Source organism: Eublepharis macularius, chromosome 16 (assembly GCF_028583425.1).
Source record: "Eublepharis macularius isolate TG4126 chromosome 16, MPM_Emac_v1.0, whole genome shotgun sequence".
Lineage (NCBI taxonomy): Eukaryota > Metazoa > Chordata > Lepidosauria > Squamata > Eublepharidae > Eublepharis > Eublepharis macularius.
Window position 1 is genome coordinate 16,412,376 of NC_072805.1, and position 18,888 is coordinate 16,431,263.

Genomic DNA, 18,888 nt, shown 5'->3' on the forward strand with positions numbered 1-18,888 from the left:
GTTTCGGTGCCACAACCGAGAAAGCCCTTTCTCGGTTTGCCACTAGGGTGCACTGTGCATGCTCCCATGGCACGCAATGACGTCATTTCCAGGAGTGACGTTGCTCCAGCTCCTAAACGGGCTGAATTGGCCCTGTGCAGAGAGCAGGAGCGGTTGTGCAGTTATCACAATGACGTCATTCCCGGAAGTGCTGTCATCATGCGTGCATTGGGAGTGCTCGCACATGCGAGCAGAATGAGGTAAGTGCCAGGTCCCCCCTCCCACTGGGAGGGGAGAGGGTCCTGGCAATCCTAGTTGCCAACCTCAGATGGCAGGGCAACCTGAAAAGCAGGGCCTCCTAAGATGACCAGAGTGAACAGGTAAGATCATATGGGAGAAGAAGACGGTCCTTAAGGTGTACTGCCCTAAACTGTATAGGGCTTTAAAAGTCAAACCAGTACATTGAATTGGGCCTGGAAACTGATGGGGAGTACAGGTAGTTGAGCCAAGATTGGAGTGATATGGTCCCTACCAGGGCTTTTTTTCTAGGAAAAGAGGTGGTGGAACTCAGTGGGTTGCCAGTGGTGGGGGGTGGTGCCCCTGGTACCACATGTGCACGTGCAAAGCGCACGCATGCTCCCAGGTCCAATGACATCACTTTGGGTAAGCTGCAACAAGGGGGGAGTTTTTAAAAGTTTAAATCACCCTCGGTGAAAATGGTTACATGGCTGGTGCCCCCCCCCCTGATTTCCAGACAGAGGGGAGTTTAGATTGCCCTCCGCGCCGGAGCAGTGCAGAGGGCAATCTAAACTCCCCTCTGTCTGGAGAGCAGGGGGCGGGGCCACCAGCCATGTGACCATTTTCAAGAGGTTCCGGAACTCCCTTCCACCGCGTTCCCGCTGAAAAAAAGCCCTGGTCCCCACAACCCATTCCAGTAAACATTCTGGTCACCGATTCTGTAACCAGCTGTAGCTTCCAGACAGTCTTCAAAGTCAGCTCCGCCTAGAGTGCATTGCAGTAGTCTAATCTAGATGTTACCAGGACATGCATCTCAGCAGAAAGATCTTTCCTGCCCAGGAAGGGCCAGAGCTAGTGAAAGATGTCCCTGGCCACCACGGCCACCTGTTTATCCAACAAGGACCCCGGGTCCCGCAGCATCCCCCACCTACAAACGTGCTCCTTTAGGGGGAGTTCGTGGTTCAGACTTCCCCTTCTCCAGTGGCACCTCTGTTTTGCCAGGGTTATGTTTCAGTTCAGCATTTGATTGCTGCCATTGCCCAGTCCGGGCACAGCCTCAGGAAAGGGGAAAACTGTCTGCTGTGCAACTGCACATTCAGGTCAGCTTCCGCTAAGTATCAGCGCAAAGATGTTTCCAAGTATTGGGTTACCCCAAGCAAGACACACACATCCCGTCCTGGGCAGCAGAGAGGGCCCTGGAGGGGATGCCAATCACTGCCCAGCCAATGTGGGCTGGAAGTGAGCAAAACCCTTCTGGTCCTTTGGCATGCTCCTCCACGTGCTTCCCGAAGCAGCTGGTGCCATGCCCTTGCCAGAGAACTGGCCCTATATCATTGAAGAGAACAGGAAGCGCAGTCATTGTTTTAGCCAAGTACCAGGCATTCCACTCTAACCATTGCTGCCTCTAGCCAAACACTCATAATCCCTTTTGCCGTACAGGATCACACATAGCAGTATCCAGACACGATGCTGCAAGAGAGGGAGGGACAATGTCTCAGCGCCGACATAATCGCCCCATAGAGGTGAATCCAAAAGTGTGGGTAACACTAAAGAGGAAGGATACATAACTGGTGTCACTGCCTCCAACCCTTGCTCACCGTTCACCTCCTTAGTGCTCTAACCACTACTTCCTACTTCCACTACCTGGGACTTGTTTGCCAGCAGTCCTCCAACAGGTGCAGATTCAGGAGTTTGCTGTGTTAGTCTGTAGTTGCAAAAAAGTAAAAAGTCCAGTAGTGTCCTTAAGACTAACCAACTTTATTGAGGTATAAGCTTTCGAGAACCACAGCTCTCTTAATCAGATGGCATCTGACAAGGAGAGCTGTGGTTCTCGAAAGCTTATGCCTCAATAAAGTTGGTTAGTCTTAAAGGTGCTACTGGACTTTTTACTTTTTTGCAACAGGTGCAGAAACATGGATGGGCCTCTTTCCGCAGTGTCGAGCACCCCCCAAGCCAGGCCTTGACCAGAAGGCATCTAGCTGCTCTTCTGTGGGTGGCCAACAGTTGTGGTCTACCAGGCATACTCCCAGAGGAGAAAGCAACTTTAAATGTCTTACCAGGACTAGCTCTTGGGGGGCTCAATGCAGAAGATGGAAGGTACCATTTTAGCTACTCCCTTTCCTGTAATCCATTCCGGCCTTACCACCTTACTTTCACTCCACCCTGCTCCTCCACCTCGAATGCTATGAATGCTCTACCTGTTGCCCAGCTGCCTGCCATGCAGCTTTTAAAGGTACTGGAGTCCTGCCCAAACAAGATGGCTGACAACCCCATTCATCTGATTTGCTGCCAGAACGACATTCCTAATGCTACGCAATAAAAGTCCAGACTGTTTCTCAGCCATATTGCTGTGAGCTGATGGGTCACGCAGATAGGAATCCTTCTCCAACCTTATTTGGTATTCCTTAGGATGGGGCTCCTATGGAGAAAGGGTCCTCTATGATCTCGTTGCTTTTCATAATCATAGAATCGTAGGGTTGGAAGGTACCTCTAGGGTCATCTAGTCCAACCCCCTTCACACTGCAGGAAATTCACAACTACCTCCCCCCACACCCCCAGTGACCCCTGCTCTATGCCCAGAAGATGGCAAAACTCCATCTGGATTCCTAACCAAACTGGCCTGGAGAAAATTGCTACCTGACCCCAAGGTGGCAATCGGCCTTACCCTGGGCATGTAAGATGGGGCCACGAGAACCGAGCACTGATGTAACCCTTTCTGCCCTCCCTCTCATGACCTGCCCAGGTCCACAGAATCAGCATTGCTGTCAGGTGGCCATCTAGCCTCTTCTTAAAAACCTCCAAAGAAGGAGAGCCCACCACCTCCCGGGGAAGTCTTCTGCTCTAGCAGTGCTTAGAGGGCAGGCACCTAAGGGGGTCACTCACAATGCCCCTGAGCATTGCCGGTGTGAGAAACCACACAGGCAGGCGGCAGGAGACGGATGATTGGTCTGCTGACCATGTGAACTGACAGAGCTCGAGAAAACGATGGGAAACCACCCGTCAGGTCAGGGGTGTACAGGGCTTTTTTTCTGGGAAAAGAGGTGATGGAACTCAGGACTGCACAATGACGTCACTTTGGGTCAGCTAGAACAAGGGGGGAGTTTTTTAAAGTTTAAATTGCCCCCGGTGAAAATGGTCACATGGCTGGTGGCCCCGCCCCTGAGCTCCAGGCAGAGGGGAGTTTAGATTGCTCTCCTCTAACCTTGGGTTTGAAGAAGTGTCTATATGCCTCTTGGGCTTGAATATAGGTCTCTCTATGGCATGATTTGATCTCCCTCGCCTCCTGTTTCCCAGCTCTGTGCTTTCCCCAGTGATTAAATTGGACCTAACTGTATGTTACATTTTTCCCGGGTAGTTCAAAAGCAGGACATGTTTGTCCCCTGCAGCTGGCACTCAGAGATAGGCTTTCACTGCACATGGAGGTTCCGCTGTGGCCCTCGCCATTGCTAGCCCTGTATAAAAGGAGGAGAGCTCTGTCCCCTGTGGCCCTTAGCTACGGCGAGGGACAGGTGTTAGTGTGTTACTTTGGACCCCCGTTGTCAAAATATATCATTTCTATTCTGTCGTTTTATAAATAGAGGCCTGCAGATGTTTTCTGCTTTCAGTTATGATTCTTGGGAGCTGTAGCAACAGAAAAGCAATTTGAAAATTGTTTTTCACGAAAATTGTGTTCCGATGTGAGGTAGTTCTCTTCTCCCCTGCTCCCATATCTACATCTTCTCAACAAAACTCAGCCCCCCTGCTCTCCCCACATCTCTTTCTCTGCCTCATCCTTCCTAGGGCAGCCCTTCTGTCCAGTTTAACTATGACTCTCCCTACACAAGGTATCTTACACGGAGACTCTCAAGTGAAAGGTCTTACACCTGTTCTCCCGTTTTGGATACACATGCATTGCTAGGGAGACAGAGGACACTTGAATATAAGACCACACAGAAAGTAAGTCACTTGAGAGTCCCCATGTAAGATGTCTTGTGTCGAGAGACTCAGTGAAAAGATACAGAGGAGTTAGCCATGTTAGTCTGTTGTTGCAAAATAGTAGAGTCCAGTAGCACCTGTAAGATTAACCAAGAGAACCACAGCTCTCTTCGTCTGATGCATTGTCAGCTTTCGAGAACCACAGCTCTCTTCGTCAGATGCATCGTCAGCTTTCGAGAACCACAGTTCTCTTCATCAGATGCATCGTCAGCTTTAGAAAACCACAGCTCTCTTTGTCAGATGCATTGTCAGCTTTCAAGAACCACACCTCTCTTATGCATCGATGCATCTGACGAAGAGAGCTGTGATTCTCGAAAGCTGAAGATGCATCTGACGAAGAGAGCTGTGGTTCTCAAAAGCTTATGCTACAATAAAGTTCCATCTGATGAAGAGAGCTGCGGTTCTCAAAACCTTATGCTACAATAAAGTTGTTTAGTCTTAAAGGTGCTACTGGACTCTTTACTATCAGTGAAAGGAGAGTCCTTCGCGTTTGCTACTGAACCAGAAGTGCGGCATTAAAGCCTTTAATCCTATACAAGTTTACTGGGAAGCAAGTCCCACTAAGCACAAAGGGATTTACACTCAAGTCAGTGTGCTTAAGACTGCAGCCCTGGGCAGATCCATCAGAAGGCCAGCTCATCTTTGATCTCCCATGTCCTAGGAGGGAGGTGTGGAACCAGTGGCCTCTTTGGCATTTGGGAGAGCTGGTCCTAAGTTACACCCACAGAACTTTGGGGTGGGGTAAGGTTGACAGAGGGACTGCTGTGCCCGCTGTTCTCCGTTGAGGCGAAATACAGGTTTCCCCACCTCTGCTACCTGTGCAAATTCCAGAGATTCACCACTGCAAGAAAAGGTTATCCCCTGATGACTCAAACTTGGGCACGGGCTGTGGTTGCTGATGATATCTCAAGCCCTTTGTGAAGCTCTTATCACAAGAATGGTGATTGGCTGTAGGGGGTGGGGGGGTCACATTATTCTCCAGACAGTGGCCTGGGGCAGAAGCCTGTTTTGGTGCCCTAACTGACCCCCCACGCACACATATACACTCACATTCTATCATAAACTTTTGTCGCAATCAGAGCATCACACTTACAGAGCACACAAGAGCATTACGTACAGGGGAAAAATGTGACAAAAAGCAGGGAAACTTTTTTTTAACAGTCACCTGCAAGCAAACTTTCAAACAAGATGTTGCAAAACTGTGCTCAGGTTAGCAAGGGCTAGATGAAATCGCCCCAGGAAACAATCTGACCCAGGGGCCTCCAGATTCCTCATCTCTGCCTTAAAGGACCCCGGAGGCCACTGGGTCCAACCCCCCCTCACTCCCCCCCACCAAATGGCCTGCAAGAGTCAGACTACAGAGAAATGCAAGTAGACAGACGAGCTGCAAAAACAGGCCTGCCCAGCCTCGTTCAGAGGGCTCCAGACAGACAGCGGAAGCGCATCCCGCAAGGGGAGACCAGCCACTGCCCCACCAGCTAATGTGATACACGGGGAGAGAGGGACACTTCCTTGGCCCCGAACACAGTGATCCAAGAATCCACGCCACACACAATCCTTGCAAGTACAGATGTGCAAAGTCAACCCCCCCCCCCCCATTGCTTCCTGCTGTGCAGCCCAGCAAGCGCTCTCGGGTCGCTTTCCCTCTCTGGCCCTTGTTGGGCTCTCCAAGAACTCGGCCCTGCCAGTCCATTAAATATTAACTGCAGGGGGATGGTAGGCGGCGGAGCGTTGCCCTGCCTGGCTGCTGGCCGGACTCACCTGTAATGAGCACGGCTTTCCCCGCGGCAGGGATCCTCTTGCTGCGTGCGGCCCCTCCCCAGAGGAGCCAGCAGGCGGTGCCAGTGAGGGCGGCGCTGAGGGGCAGGGGCAGGAAGCTGTGGCTGACAGCCTGGAGGAGGACCGCAAGCCCCACAGGCAGCAGCAGGGCAGGAGTCAGCAACAGGTCACAGCGCAGGAGCCTGTGCAGGAGGCAGCAGAGGAGGCACAGCCAGAGAGAGGAGCTGCACGCCCAGCCCAGCTCCATGGCATGGGAGGGAGGGAGGGGGCCAGGCCAGGGGAGCCGGGGCGTGCGGAGCAGAGGGGAGAGAGGCAGGAGAGGGCCCGGCCAGAGGTGCCCAAAGTGTGCATCTGCGGGACTGGGAGAAAGGAAGCGGCACATGATTTATAAAAGAGCAGGCAGTGGGAAAAGGGGAGGAGCTGCCCCTGCCCTGCCAATGGGAGAAGTTCAAGGCTCACTTGGAGTGAGGCGCACCACACACACACACACACTCACGCTCGAGCACAAGCACACATTCGAGACTCGCAGGCTGTGTTGCCCCAGGGTGGCTGCTGAGCCACGTCGGGAGAGAAGTGCCGGCTGCCCTGCGAGGGGCTGGGGGCCCATTCCCTTCCCCGCCTGCCTCCAGCTGCGCCTCCCCTCCTCCCCGGCCTCGCTCCCTCTTTCATGTGGCAGCCACAGCCGGCTCGCCTGGCCCCGGTGGGCCAGAGAGGGAGGCAACCGGCAGAGGCCCGGTACTGCCCCAGCCTCTCGCTCAAGAGCTGCCTGGAAAGGCTGAGCAGGGCAGGCTTTGCTTTCAGCTCAGAGAAGTTGCCTTCTCCAGGAATCTGCAGCCTAGTTGGTGCTGGGGCTGTTTCGTTTGCCCCCCAAAGGAAGAGGAAAAAACAAAGGCAGGGGCCTGCAAGGTGGCCAAAGACGGCACAACAGTCTCAGAGGCAGAGGAGAAGGGATGCCGGAGGGCTCCTGAGACACCTGGAACTAGGGTTGCCAACTATGACGTAGGAAATTCCTGGAGATTTAGGGGTGGTACCTGAGGACAGAGTTCAGTTTCTCCTAGACTCTGTGGTATACTACAGAATGCACCCTCCGAAGTAGCCATTTTCTCCTGGGGAACCGATCGCTGTAGCCTGGGGAGCCGTTGTAATTCCAGAGGCATTCCAGCTACCACCTGGAGGTGGGCAGCCCTGACTTCTGGACATCCCCAATTCTGAAATGACCTGCTGATCCTTCACTTCCTCTACTTACAGAGCCGAGTAAGAGCTCAACCTAGAGGAGCTTCCCTGCCATTCTAAATGTCTCTCTACTGCCTACCTGCCTTCATTAGGCGCAATGGCCCCCAGATTACTCCATCACAGAAGCAAGGGGAACCATGAGAGAGCTATTCCTTGACTGCCCAGCAGGTTGTGCAGTTGTGTCGCAAAGAGAGACTCATCATAAGCCAGGGGTCTGCAACTTACGGCTCCACAGTCAAATATGGCTCATTGTGGAACCAAATATGGCTCTTAAAAAAAAGAAAAACAAACCTTTTAAGTTAAGGGGTACTGGAGAGGCGGGTAGGGAGCTGGAATAACCAGTACGTGAAAGGAATGGCAGGTAAATATTATGTGGGACTAAAGGGCTTCTTAGAAATGCTTTCCAGAAAGGAAAAAGATAGAGGTGAACGGTTGCCAGGAATCCAAGCGCAAACTATGCACACATTTATGCTAGTATGCTAAAGCAGTCATGCATTGTGTATGTTTATTACTTATGGTGACGCCTTGTGTGCGCCACTTCCTAATAAAGTCCAAGCAACAACCAGTATTTGAGCTGCAGAAACCTTACAGATTCTTAATCAACACGTCAAATATCAGTCATGTTAATTTGTATATTTTCAGTTATGCAAATACACTCCCTTATACTGGCTCTTTGTTGATTGCTTTATTTGATGTAGTTTGGCTCTTTAATTGTAAAAAGCTGACATGCAACTGGAGGCAGCGAAAGGAATTATGGCATCAGTGGATGGGGGGGCGGGGGTAGGACATGAGTGAACAGCATGAAAAAAGATTTCTGCTTGAGAGGTGTTTGTGGCAGAAAGCTGCAGTTTGTTTCAAGGAAAACCAAGCAACATTCCTGTCTGAATTCCAGGGAAAACCCAGTCTGAAACCAAGGTTACTGCTACGGTCGTTTTCGAAGGCACTTCCAGGTGCCCCTGCCTTCTGAGATTAGGCGGGTGGCAATCCAGGACAGGGCCTTCTTGGTCATGGCACCCAAACTCCTGCGCTCTCTTGCCAAGGAGATTCATTTGTCCCATTCTGTTGCCATCTTCTGCCAGCAGCTGAAGATTTCTTTGTTTTGTTCGGCATTCCCTCAATGATCCCTCCTTCCTGCCCAGTGTTTTCATTGTTGTATGTCTTTGTACGCTTCTTAGCTCCAGTTTTGTTTTAATGATGTGTCACTGTTGCTGCTGTTTGTTTTGTTTTAAAATGTGACTTTAATTATGTATGTTTTAATTTGATTGCAGCAGTTTGGAAAATTCCTGGATATTTGGGGGCAGTGACTGGAGAGGGGCGAGTCCTGCCACTCTTAACCACTACGCCAAACTGGCTCTCTTTTGAGCATCCTTTGTGAAAACACTGATACACAACTTAATTTTTTTTCTTTTATCATATTGAGCACCTGGACAATGAGTTCGAAGAGAAGGTCTGTGCTTCATTCCAAGCTTGCAGTAAGGGATTGCGAGAACTTCTGCAGGAGGTTAAGATTGTCTCCGAAGGGTATGTCATTACTCTGAGAACAGTGAACCCTAGAGAAATTCATGGTGCCAGATAGGGACAGTAGTGTTGCCAAGTAGGCCCCCTCCCCTGCTTTGAAGCCTGCTATGAACTGTGTTAAAGTTTCCTGCATTACTGTTTTACTGCTGCACCAAAGACTGCTTTGCACGTGTGTGCTCTGATACATGTGTCAGTTTCCTGCCTGCGTGTCAATTACCTTGCTGCTGCAATAGACTGTGTAGTTTACTGACTCCATGTTTGGTTGACTGCACAAAAAGGACTCTCTTCCTGGGCAAGCCCTGCCCTGGCCTATATCTGGAATTCCCTGTGTGCGTTTGGACTCTGTTACAAGTGTGCCCCGTGCCTGCACTGCCATCTGCCACGGACCGTGCCTGTTCCCTGCTTTGGACTGTGTTTTAAAGTGTTGTTCCCCCTGCCTCCATGGAAGCCTGCCTCATATGGGCCCAAGCCGCTGCTAGCAGCCGGGCGCCTGCCGGGGAAACCTCCAGCGAGCCTGGCTAGGCGCTCCCTGGTCAGTTCCCGCCTGGAGCCTCCCGCGAGCCGGTCGCCGAGCTTGCCCTCGCTACCGGGCAGCCTGCTATCCAGCCCCAGCTATGCCCAGCCGGCATCCATGTTCTCAGGCAGCCAGAAGACCCTGGGAAGAAGACTGCTTTGAGAAGCCATTTCGGCGAAGCGGGCACACCACGTCCGCAGCGAGAGCCCCTCGCCCCGCTCTGCATATCTTAGGAGCCGCCCCGGAGAAGGAACTAAGTGCCGACCATCCCAAGCACTTAAAGAATGCATCTCAAAGAAACCTCCGCATTCCAGAGCTGATGACATCAGGACAAGCCCTGTCCGCTGGAACATCCTTTCAGCCCACTTGGATTTCCCCCTCCCTCTTTTGTCCCCTCTTCCTGAGATGTCACTTATCACAATCTGATTACCAAAGTGGCCCATCCAAGCCATTCAGTGACCCATTAGACCCTTTGTTTTAAACTGTGAGAACCACCAAGTAAAGCACCAGCCCCAGGGTACGTTTTGGGGTATTTAAGCTGGTCTCTCAGACCACTCGGTGCCTCGGCCATTCCCTATCCAGACCTCCTTGCTGTCCGTCTGTGGTCCCAGTGCTGGCATTGGGCCACCCTCGCTGCCGTGTCTCTGCTTCGCTCCAGGATTGTGAGTATTTCCCTTATCATCGTTGGGAACCAGCTAATGCGAACGTCTCTGTATTTCCTACTCTGTATTTCTTAGACCTTGTATGTTCTTTGTATGATTGTGCAAGCTAGGCTTACGCTACACTCAATACACGTGTTTGGACCTTACTCCTTGTCTGCCTCTTTTTCACTAGAGTGTCTGGGATCGGGACCTCCGTAAACATAGGTTATGATCCTCGCTTAATATTAATATTAATAGTTACAGACTGCTGCAGCTAATTCCCCATTATAATAAAGAGCAGTTCTGGTAACAGTTTACTGGTGGAGAATGCGGGCATAACCCGGTTCGTGTGAATACACGTGAGTCGACACGCGTGTCTTCAGCGAACTGACTTAGAGGAAAATTTTCCAGACCTCAGTGTAAAGAGCGCAATTTAGCTCAGGGAATTAAAAGTGTGAGTGTGTGTGGCTCTAGCGAGCATTTCTATCTTGTGGGTTGGCTTTTCCCCATTTCCTCCTTCAGCCAGCTTTGGACTACTTGCCTTTTGTGGTGCACCGCGAGGCCCTCCAGCCGTTATAACCGGTGTACTGTGGGTGAGGACCTCTGAACTGGTGAAGTTCCTGGCCACCTTCCGGGCCGCCTAAACGCGTCTATGTGGGTGGGATCCCAGAAGTAGGCTCTATAGATTTATATATACATCCTGAAGCAGCACATATAAAACTCTCTTCCGCCCTCCCCCGTCTCTCCTAAGTCCGTCCAAACCCCCGTTCCTGCCAGCACTTAGGCTTCAATCCCCGCTCCGGAGGAAACGTGAAGGGATCGTTAGTCCATTTGGTCAGTTAGCTTTGGGAATCTAAAGCCAGGTTCCTGAAGCCCCGCGGCAGCCGGCCGCACCGTGCTTAAGAGTTTTAAGTTAGACTCTTGGGCGCCTTTCCGCTTGCGAGTTGCAAGTCAGACTCGTGGGCGCACCTCGCTTGGGAGTCAGTGGGACTCTTGGGCACACTTCTGCTTGGGAGTTGTTAGAACTCTTGAGCGCACCTCGCTTGGGAGTACAGTGGGCTTTACTCCTGAGCAATTTTGCTTGGGGACTTGCAGAGGCAGTCCTTGAGCGCTTTTAGTCTTTTGGTTTTGGCTTGGAGACAGTTTAACCGTTTGTCTCTGAGCACGAGGCCTGGGGACACTTTGAGTTTAGTTCTTGGGCAGAGAGCTTGAGAGCATTTTGGCTTCTGAGCAGAGGCTTGGAAGCACTTCAGTTCCTGAGTATAGGCTTGGGAGCATTTCTGGTTGTCTAAGCAGAGGCTTAGGAGACCCCATTAGTTGCAGTTTCCGGGCAGAGGCTTGGGAACACTTTTCGGTTTTCTGAGCGCATAGGCTTGGGAGACCCCTGAGCTTTGGTTTTCCGAGTAGAGGCTTGGGAGACCCCTGAGCTTTAGCTTCTGAGCAGAGGCTTGGAAGCACTGAGCGTTTTTGGTTCTTGGGCTTAGAGAGCTTGGGAGCACCCTCTGAGCCAGTAAACTTTTCCTGGTCCCGTGGCTTGTAGGCAAGCTTGAAACGGGAATAGGAATTTTTCCTTCTCCCCCGGTGGAGAAGAGCCGAGTGTAGAACCCTTAAAAATACCCTTGTGAACCCTAAAAGTAGAACCTTAAAAACCCCTGGTAAAAACCCTTGAGGACCTGAGGGAAGGATAAACCTCCCAAAAGGGACATAGAGAGGAAGAAGTTGTTAAAACCCTTGAGCAGCTTTAATCGCCCCACCCCTGGTTGTCGCTGATCCACTCTTTAACCTCCCCCGAGATCAGCCTTAAGCTAAAAAGGAAAATGTACCGGGCAGCCCCCACCGTGCCCCGCCTGGAGAAGTGGCTAGTGAAGAAGGGAGATTGCCCTTGGGAAGCCGGTTCCTTCAAGGGACCCGACCCACTCCAGATAGTTAGAAGCGCCTTCCAAGATTTTTGCGAAAAAGAGAAACCTAGGTCAAGTAAGAAGGATAGGTATGGAGCCTGGGCACTTTTCACCGCCCTACAGGACAGCGTGTCCCTAATTAATAAGCTACAGATAGCTCAGGAAGAACAGGAACAGGAGATAGAAAAGCTAAGGGGAGAAAAGAAGGAACATGAGGAAAAAGCAGCCGAGTGGCGTTCAGAACGCGTTAACTTCATGCTGGAGAAGCAGGGACTAGCCGCTGCCCTCCAGGACGCCCAGCACAAGGCTGAAGTAGCCACCGCTCGTGCTGCTATGGCTGAGCACGCAGTAATTGAAGGTCAGGAGAAAATTGCAAAATTAACCCATGCTGCCCAGTTCATGGCAGAGCAGAAAGTCGCAAAGATAGCCGCAGCAGACCACTCTGCTTGTAAGAGGGAGCTAGAGGCCCTAAAACAGCACCTGGGAATGCAGCAGGCCGTAATTTCCGCCGTGCATCCCGCAGCCCTCTTGGCCCTCCCCGAAGGTAGTACCGACAGCTGGTCACCTCCTTCATCCCCGCCCGAGGAGGCTCCACAGCCCCTCCATCCGATAGCTACCAAAGAAATTGTCACCACAGACGATGATGGCCGGAAGACAGACCGAATAGTTAAGGAAACCCGCAATTGGAGGCCCGATGAGCTCCAAGCCATAGCGGACCGCATGGGACCCCTGAACCGAGATTCAGCTATACAATGGTTTGCACACGTGACCATGTCCCAGCCCTCTGCCAGTGGCTCCGATGTAGCTCAGCTGGCTCGCCATTGTGCCAGCCCCGAAATAGTCACCTCTCTTAACGCATATATTTCCAACCGGAGACTAGCCACTCGCAGTCAGTATGGTGCCATGAAAGAGTTGTGCGCCTTCCTGTGGCCCACCAAGAGTTTAAAGGCCCTATATATTGCCGAATCTCAAAAACCCGGAGAGGATCCAGAGGCATATTTAGCCAGGAAACAACTCCTAGCCGAACTAGCAGACGAGGTAGATTTAGATTTAAGTGACATGCCGGACTTCGACGACTTAGAGTTCAGGAGAGCAGTCATAGATGGACTCAACAGCACCACTCGCCTAGCCCTAGCAGGAGTAGAGCCCGGGAGCATTACATGGGGAGAGCTGGAATCCCGCATCAGGAGCATTGCTGGCCTGTTGCGAGAGACCGGCGCCATCCGCCATGTGAAGTCCCCAGCCTCTCGTAGGAAGGAAAGCGAGCCGATTAGCGCGGTTACCTATGCCAATCATGGCCCCCACTCTCAGTACCGACCACAGGGACGCAGCCCGTATCCGGAGGCAAGGGGAGGAATCCTGAGGGGAAGGAGCAGTAGCTTTAACCGGGGAAGAGGACCGAGGGACTACCGCCCGGGAGTTTCCTTTGCGCCTACCCCGAGTTACAGTTCCTCCTCCCAGCAGGGACCCCACGAGCCCCGACTACAGGATGCACCCATAGCCCCTTCTCACTCGCGAGCATCGCACCCGTACCACCATCAGGTCTACCCGCCTCCAGATCAGTCTAATGCTTGGGGAGCATCGCAGGGCGAACACGAGGGCTACCGGGACCGAGGCAGCACGCCCCAGTCCAGGGACTCCCTCCGTTGGGAACTTTGGATGCGCCTCAAAAACCTTGGAGCGAACATGGAGCTCTTCGACGGAAAGCCCACGTCCGTTCTAATGAAGGCGATCATGGAATGGGAAGACCAGCAGCAGCCCCCAGTACCTCCGTCGGCGCCCCCTTTGCCGCCAGACCCTCCCTTCTCGAGTCCCCCGATAGCTGCGGTCCGGGAACGCCCGAGCCCCAACAACCCCTTTAGAGGAAGCGCCGCTTCCACCGATCAGGGTGCAGGATCAGCATAGGGTTGCCCCGAGTCCCAGTCTCCTTCCGTGGGCATAGTTGCCAAACTAAAGCCGGACACATGGGGGAGACCGACAGTGAAGGCAGGGATCGGGACTCCCGGGGAAAAGAAGAAGCCTGCCACTCTCCTTATAGACACCGGAGCTTCTCTTAATATACTCCGGCCCACCTTAGTTGCAAAGGGCACCCAGACCCCCACAACCATGCAGCTCGCCGGTTTTGGAGGCGGCATGCAGGAATCCCCAGTCTGGCAGGATATCCCCCTCTCCGTTGGGCGCCTGGCCACCCGGATTTCGGCGTGCGCAAACCGGGGAGAAGACGATGGACTTTTGGGCATGCCATTTTTCCGTGCCGAGGGACTGACCATTGACTTAGCGAACGGGCTCCTGTGGCGCATCCCGGGAGGCCCAGACTTTGTTAATGCGGTCCATCGATGCGCAGCCCTCAAGGCCCCCCTTCCTCTCGCCCCCATCACAGGAGACCCCTGGGTTCAGGACTTTCCCGAAGTGTGGGTGACAGACAAGGCCGAGTGTGGGATAGTGAAGGGCGCCTGCGTCCTGATTGAAGGAAAGGACCCCCCTCCCCAAAGACAGTACAAGTACCCAGCGGAAGCTGAGGCAGGGATAGCCAAGACTATAGAAGGACTCCTTGAGTGGGACGTCATACTCCCGATGCAGTCCATCTGCAACGCCCCATTGTGGCCAGTTCTGAAAGCAGATGGAGTGACCTGGAGAATGACGGTCGACTTCCGTGCCCTGAATGCCACCACCCCTCCAGTTGCCCCGGTTGTGGCCAAGTACAATGAGATCCTAACGGCCATTGCCGCTGGGTCACGGTTCTACTCGGTCATAGACCTGGCCAATGCTTTCCATTCCATCCGGTTGCATGAGTCTTGCTGGTACAAGTTCGCGTTCACTTTCCGCGGCCAGCAATACGCATTCAAGCGGACCCCCCAGGGATTCCACTCCAGCCCCAGCATTTGTCATGCCCATGTAGTTCAGATGTGGGAACGCCTCCAACCCTCCTCGAGGCCCCATGTACTGAGCTACGTGGATGACATTTTAGTCCACGCCCCCACAGAAGAATTAGCCCGCCAAATCACCAGGGAAGTCCTGGAACTCCTCCGAGAGACTGGGTTCAAGGCAAGCAGGGAAAAGGCCCAATTGGTTCAGACCAGCGTCAAGTACCTGGGTCTGACCCTGGGACCCGAGGGTCGCACCCCGGACGCCCAGCGAATGGAGGTCATTTCCAAGCTGCCTGCACCCACCGATGTCCCCTCCCTCAGAGCCCTTCTAGGAACTTTCAACTTTTCCCGAGACTTCATCGAGTCCTTCGCGGACAAAGCTCGCCCCCTTTATGCTCTCCTCAAGAAGAATACTCCCTGGGAGTGGGGACCGGAGCAACAGACAGCCTTAGCCGAGCTAAAGCGCAGCCTGGCCGCAGCCCCGGCCCTAGCCCATCCAGATGTAACTCAGCCATTCTTTATCCAGTTAGCAGTATCAGACAAGAGCATAGGAGCCACGCTCACCCAGCAGCAAGCGGGGACCGCTAGAGTAGTAGCCTATGCCTCTCGCAACCTAACCGCAGTAGAAACTAAGTTCAGCCCCTGCGAGAAGACATGCCTTGCTCTAGTTTGGAGTCTGACCCATTGGGAATTTATCATAGGAGGCTCCCGCACAATAGTTCAAACTACCCACACGCCTCTCAAATATATCCTGTCGGGAAAAATACAAGACGGACAAGTTTCAAACGCCCGCATAGCACAGTGGACCCTGGCCCTGGTCAACCGCGGAGTAGAATTCAAAAAGGAAACCACTGAGCCACCAGCCCCCTATGGCCTATTGGTAACCGGGACCGAGCACGAGTGCCCCCTGGACCCGCCACCACAGGTTGTCTGGCCAGTTACTTGGGGAGTCCCGCTAGAGGAAGCCCGACAGAACGGCTTCACATGTTGGTTCTGTGACGGCTCCTCCTTTCACGTTGGAGGCTCCCCTCGGACAGGCTACGGCGCCGTGCGAGTGAGCGACGCCCATACCCTCAAAGGTCCAGCCCGCCCCCATTCCAGCCAAGCGGCTGAGGTGCAAGCGCTTCTGGCAGTGCTTGAGTTTGAGCCCCCAGAAAGCCCACTTGCCATTTACACAGATTCGGATTGGACGGCCAAAGCCGCCACGGTCTGGCTCCCGGTGTGGCAGAATCAGGGGTGGAGAGCCAGCGATGGGAAACCCGTAGCCCACCTACAGCTATGGCAGCAGGTAGCAGCACTCCTCCAGTCCCGCTCAGGCCCAACACAGGTGACCCATGTCAAGGGACACCAGAAGACAAATTCAGAGACCGCTTACTGGAATGACCAGGCAGACCTTGCAGCCAAGGCAGCCGCCACCGAAAATGCTCCCCTACCGGAATCAGCCACCGACTGTCCCCTCCGCCCTGTCACCACTCGGGCACAAGCCCGCAGCCAAGCCCAGGGAACCGCAGGAACACTAGACCTAGCACGACTGCAACTATCTGACCCAGAAATAACTGACCTCCTAGCCGCAGGAAGGGATCAGACAGGGAGACTCATGATCAGAGAAGAGGAAGACGTAGTTTGGGCAGTAGATGCAGCCGGCGAACGCCATTGGGTAGTGCCATTGGAAGTTAGGGCTGACTTAATTCAGTTTGTCCACGAGCAGGGACACCGAGGCAAGGATCTGACTCTGGAAAGGGTAAAAGAGGTTGGTTGGTGGCCTGGCATGCGCACCGAAGTAGCGCAATGGGTAGACAACTGTCTGTCCTGCGCTATGGTTAATGCAGACCCCACCGGACCTAGAGCTCCCCTCCAGCATCAGAGAATTGACGGACCCTGGGCTCGCATACAGATTGACTTTATCGGCCCCCTTCCCCCCACTGCTCGCGGCAATCGCTACTGTCTCACTGTCATTGACCCCTTTAGCAAATGGGTCGAAGCGTTTCCGTGCAAGCGCAACAATGCAGCCACCACCGCCAAACTACTGTTCAACAATGTCTTTTCAAGATGGGGCATTGTGAGAGTCATGGACTCCGATTTAGGCTCACACTTTATCGGAGAAGTTACACAGGAGCTTTGTAAAGCACTAGGCATCCAGCAACGGTTCCACATAGCCGGCCACCCTCAAGCTTCGGGCGCCATAGAAAGAACCAACCGGACCCTCAAGGAGGCTCTCCGCAAAATGGTTCGCTCCTCCGGGAGAGACTGGGATGAAAAACTCCCCATAATCCTAATGGCCATTAGAGGCACTACCGCAGTTCACGGGCTAACACCCCATATGGTTATGACAGGGCGAAGAATGCAGCTCCCGGAAGCCTTCTGGCTAGATACGCAGCTCCCTTCCGATATGCAGCCCGTAGTGATTAATGACGCTTGGGTCCAAGACCTGCTCTCATCCATACACGCCGTCCACATGCAAGTGGCCCAGAAGTTGGGCACAGCTCAGAAAGATATGGACCGCAAATTAGGATGGGTCAGGAACCCCAGGCAGTGGGAGGAAGGACAGCTCGTTCTGTACAGGAAGTTTTCGCAAAAGGCGCATTCACTAGCAGCCAAATGGCAAGGCCCAGTCCCTATCACAAAAAGAGTCTCCCCAGCTGTCTATCAGGTAGCCATCCAAAGAAAGACAGGAGGAACGTGGCTAAAATACTTTCATGCCTCTCAATTAAAAGAATGGAAAGGGAAGCCGCTGCAAACCGCCCCCCCCTGTGTATGACCCTGGGGGAACCACCACCAGCCCAGCCCCCCTCTGCCCAGTGATTCGCCAGATATCACTCCACCCTGGGCCAGAGATACCGTGTGTCCCCTTAGATCAGACTTTTGTAGCTTTAGAATAAAAGAAACAATAGAATATGTAGATATCGGTGTAAATGTTAAAAGTTTTTCCAGTTCTATTCTTTCACTTCATTAGGCGGGCCCCACAGTTGGGACCCTTAGGAGAAGACACGGCAATCAAAGCCAAATAGGACCACCACCGAAAGTGATTCTTAATTGGATTTTAAGCCGCATGTTCGGAAAAAAATTGCACAGGCAAAAGAGATTTGCTGTGTGTGAAAGTGGTTGGAGAGGCTTTAGCCCAAGAGTGAATGCATTTCCAATATTGGAGACACACCAATAAAGGTGATCTCTGTATTTGAAAACATTTCACTCGCCGTGCTGGTGAAGATCCCGCATCTACGTAGATTCGGGGTCTCACCTGCCAGACCCACGCTTTCGCATGATGGTCGGCTTTGGCTTTGAGGGCCGTGCCTCCCCTGGAAAAGGACCCCCAGATAGCCCAACATCCCTCTTTTACTAATGTTCATATTCGTCATGGTGAGTTGCTATACGGCGCCACCAGTCAGTACGCTTTAGTGCAAAGGTAAAAGACCCGCCAGTATTTTGTAAATATGTGCCCTCTGGAATATGTTATTGGGGTGCGTTCGCCACGCACAAAGGGCAGCGTACCTCATTTACATAGCCAGGATCCCCCGCGCCAAGATGACCCCCGAATAACCCAGACCCAGTGGCGCCGGCAGATCTCGGCCGCCTCCGCCGCTTTTCGATAAACGCCGCCGAGCGCCTTCGGCCCCATTTCGGCCCTTTCCGCCAGCAGCCGCCCGCCCCACGTAATCTTTTCCCTTGCCCGTACCGTATAAGGGAAAAGAAGGGGGGGAGACATATTGAAGTTATAGTGAAGCCCTGCCAGGCCTTCCAAGTGGGGGCAACCCAAAAGCACCCCACACCCGTATGCTTCTTGCTCCTTATACTTTTCTTGCTCAGTGTATTTTTCTTTTTGCCCGGTGTACCTTTTTTTTTTTAAACCAGAAAATGGGGCCTCCCGAGGGAGTCCCTCCAAAAATTGCTAGTCCTGCAAACATATGACGAAAGCCCATTTTTAGGAAATTAAAGCGAGGGCCCCCGTCTGCAGCAACCCTTATAGTTAATGGAAACCGCTCTTTAGTTTTTTTTCTTTTTAAAACGGCAAGGCCAGGCCAAGCCGGACTGATAGCGCACAGCCCGCAAAATAAAAGCAGCCCGCCGCCAAGCAAGGGGCACCTGAAGGCCACATAGTCCAGGCACCCAGGGACCCCTGGGGCGAGTTTGCATAATCCCGCCTAACGCACAGCCGACCCTTGCTCGACGTAAAGACGTCCCCCCTGAAATATACATGCCTGAGAAAGAAACCTTCGCACAGGAGCTCCCCAGAGCAACAAGCTGGAAGG

At 53.0% G+C, this 18,888-nt stretch overlaps 2 protein-coding genes across 2 annotated transcripts in view; both read right to left on the reverse strand.

Moving 5' to 3' along the window:
- HSD11B2 (hydroxysteroid 11-beta dehydrogenase 2) overlaps positions 1 to 6,312 on the reverse strand; it is a 64,535-nt gene extending 58,223 nt beyond the window's left edge. The window contains exon 1 of the mRNA XM_055000392.1: positions 5,953 to 6,312. Coding sequence (XP_054856367.1) covers positions 5,953 to 6,217 — 265 coding nt within the window. The 5' untranslated portion in view covers positions 6,218 to 6,312. The remainder of the gene's footprint in view (positions 1 to 5,952) is intronic.
- FHOD1 (formin homology 2 domain containing 1) overlaps positions 1 to 18,888 on the reverse strand; it is a 274,420-nt gene that overhangs the window by 150,555 nt on the left and 104,977 nt on the right. The gene's annotated exons all lie outside the window — the stretch shown is intronic.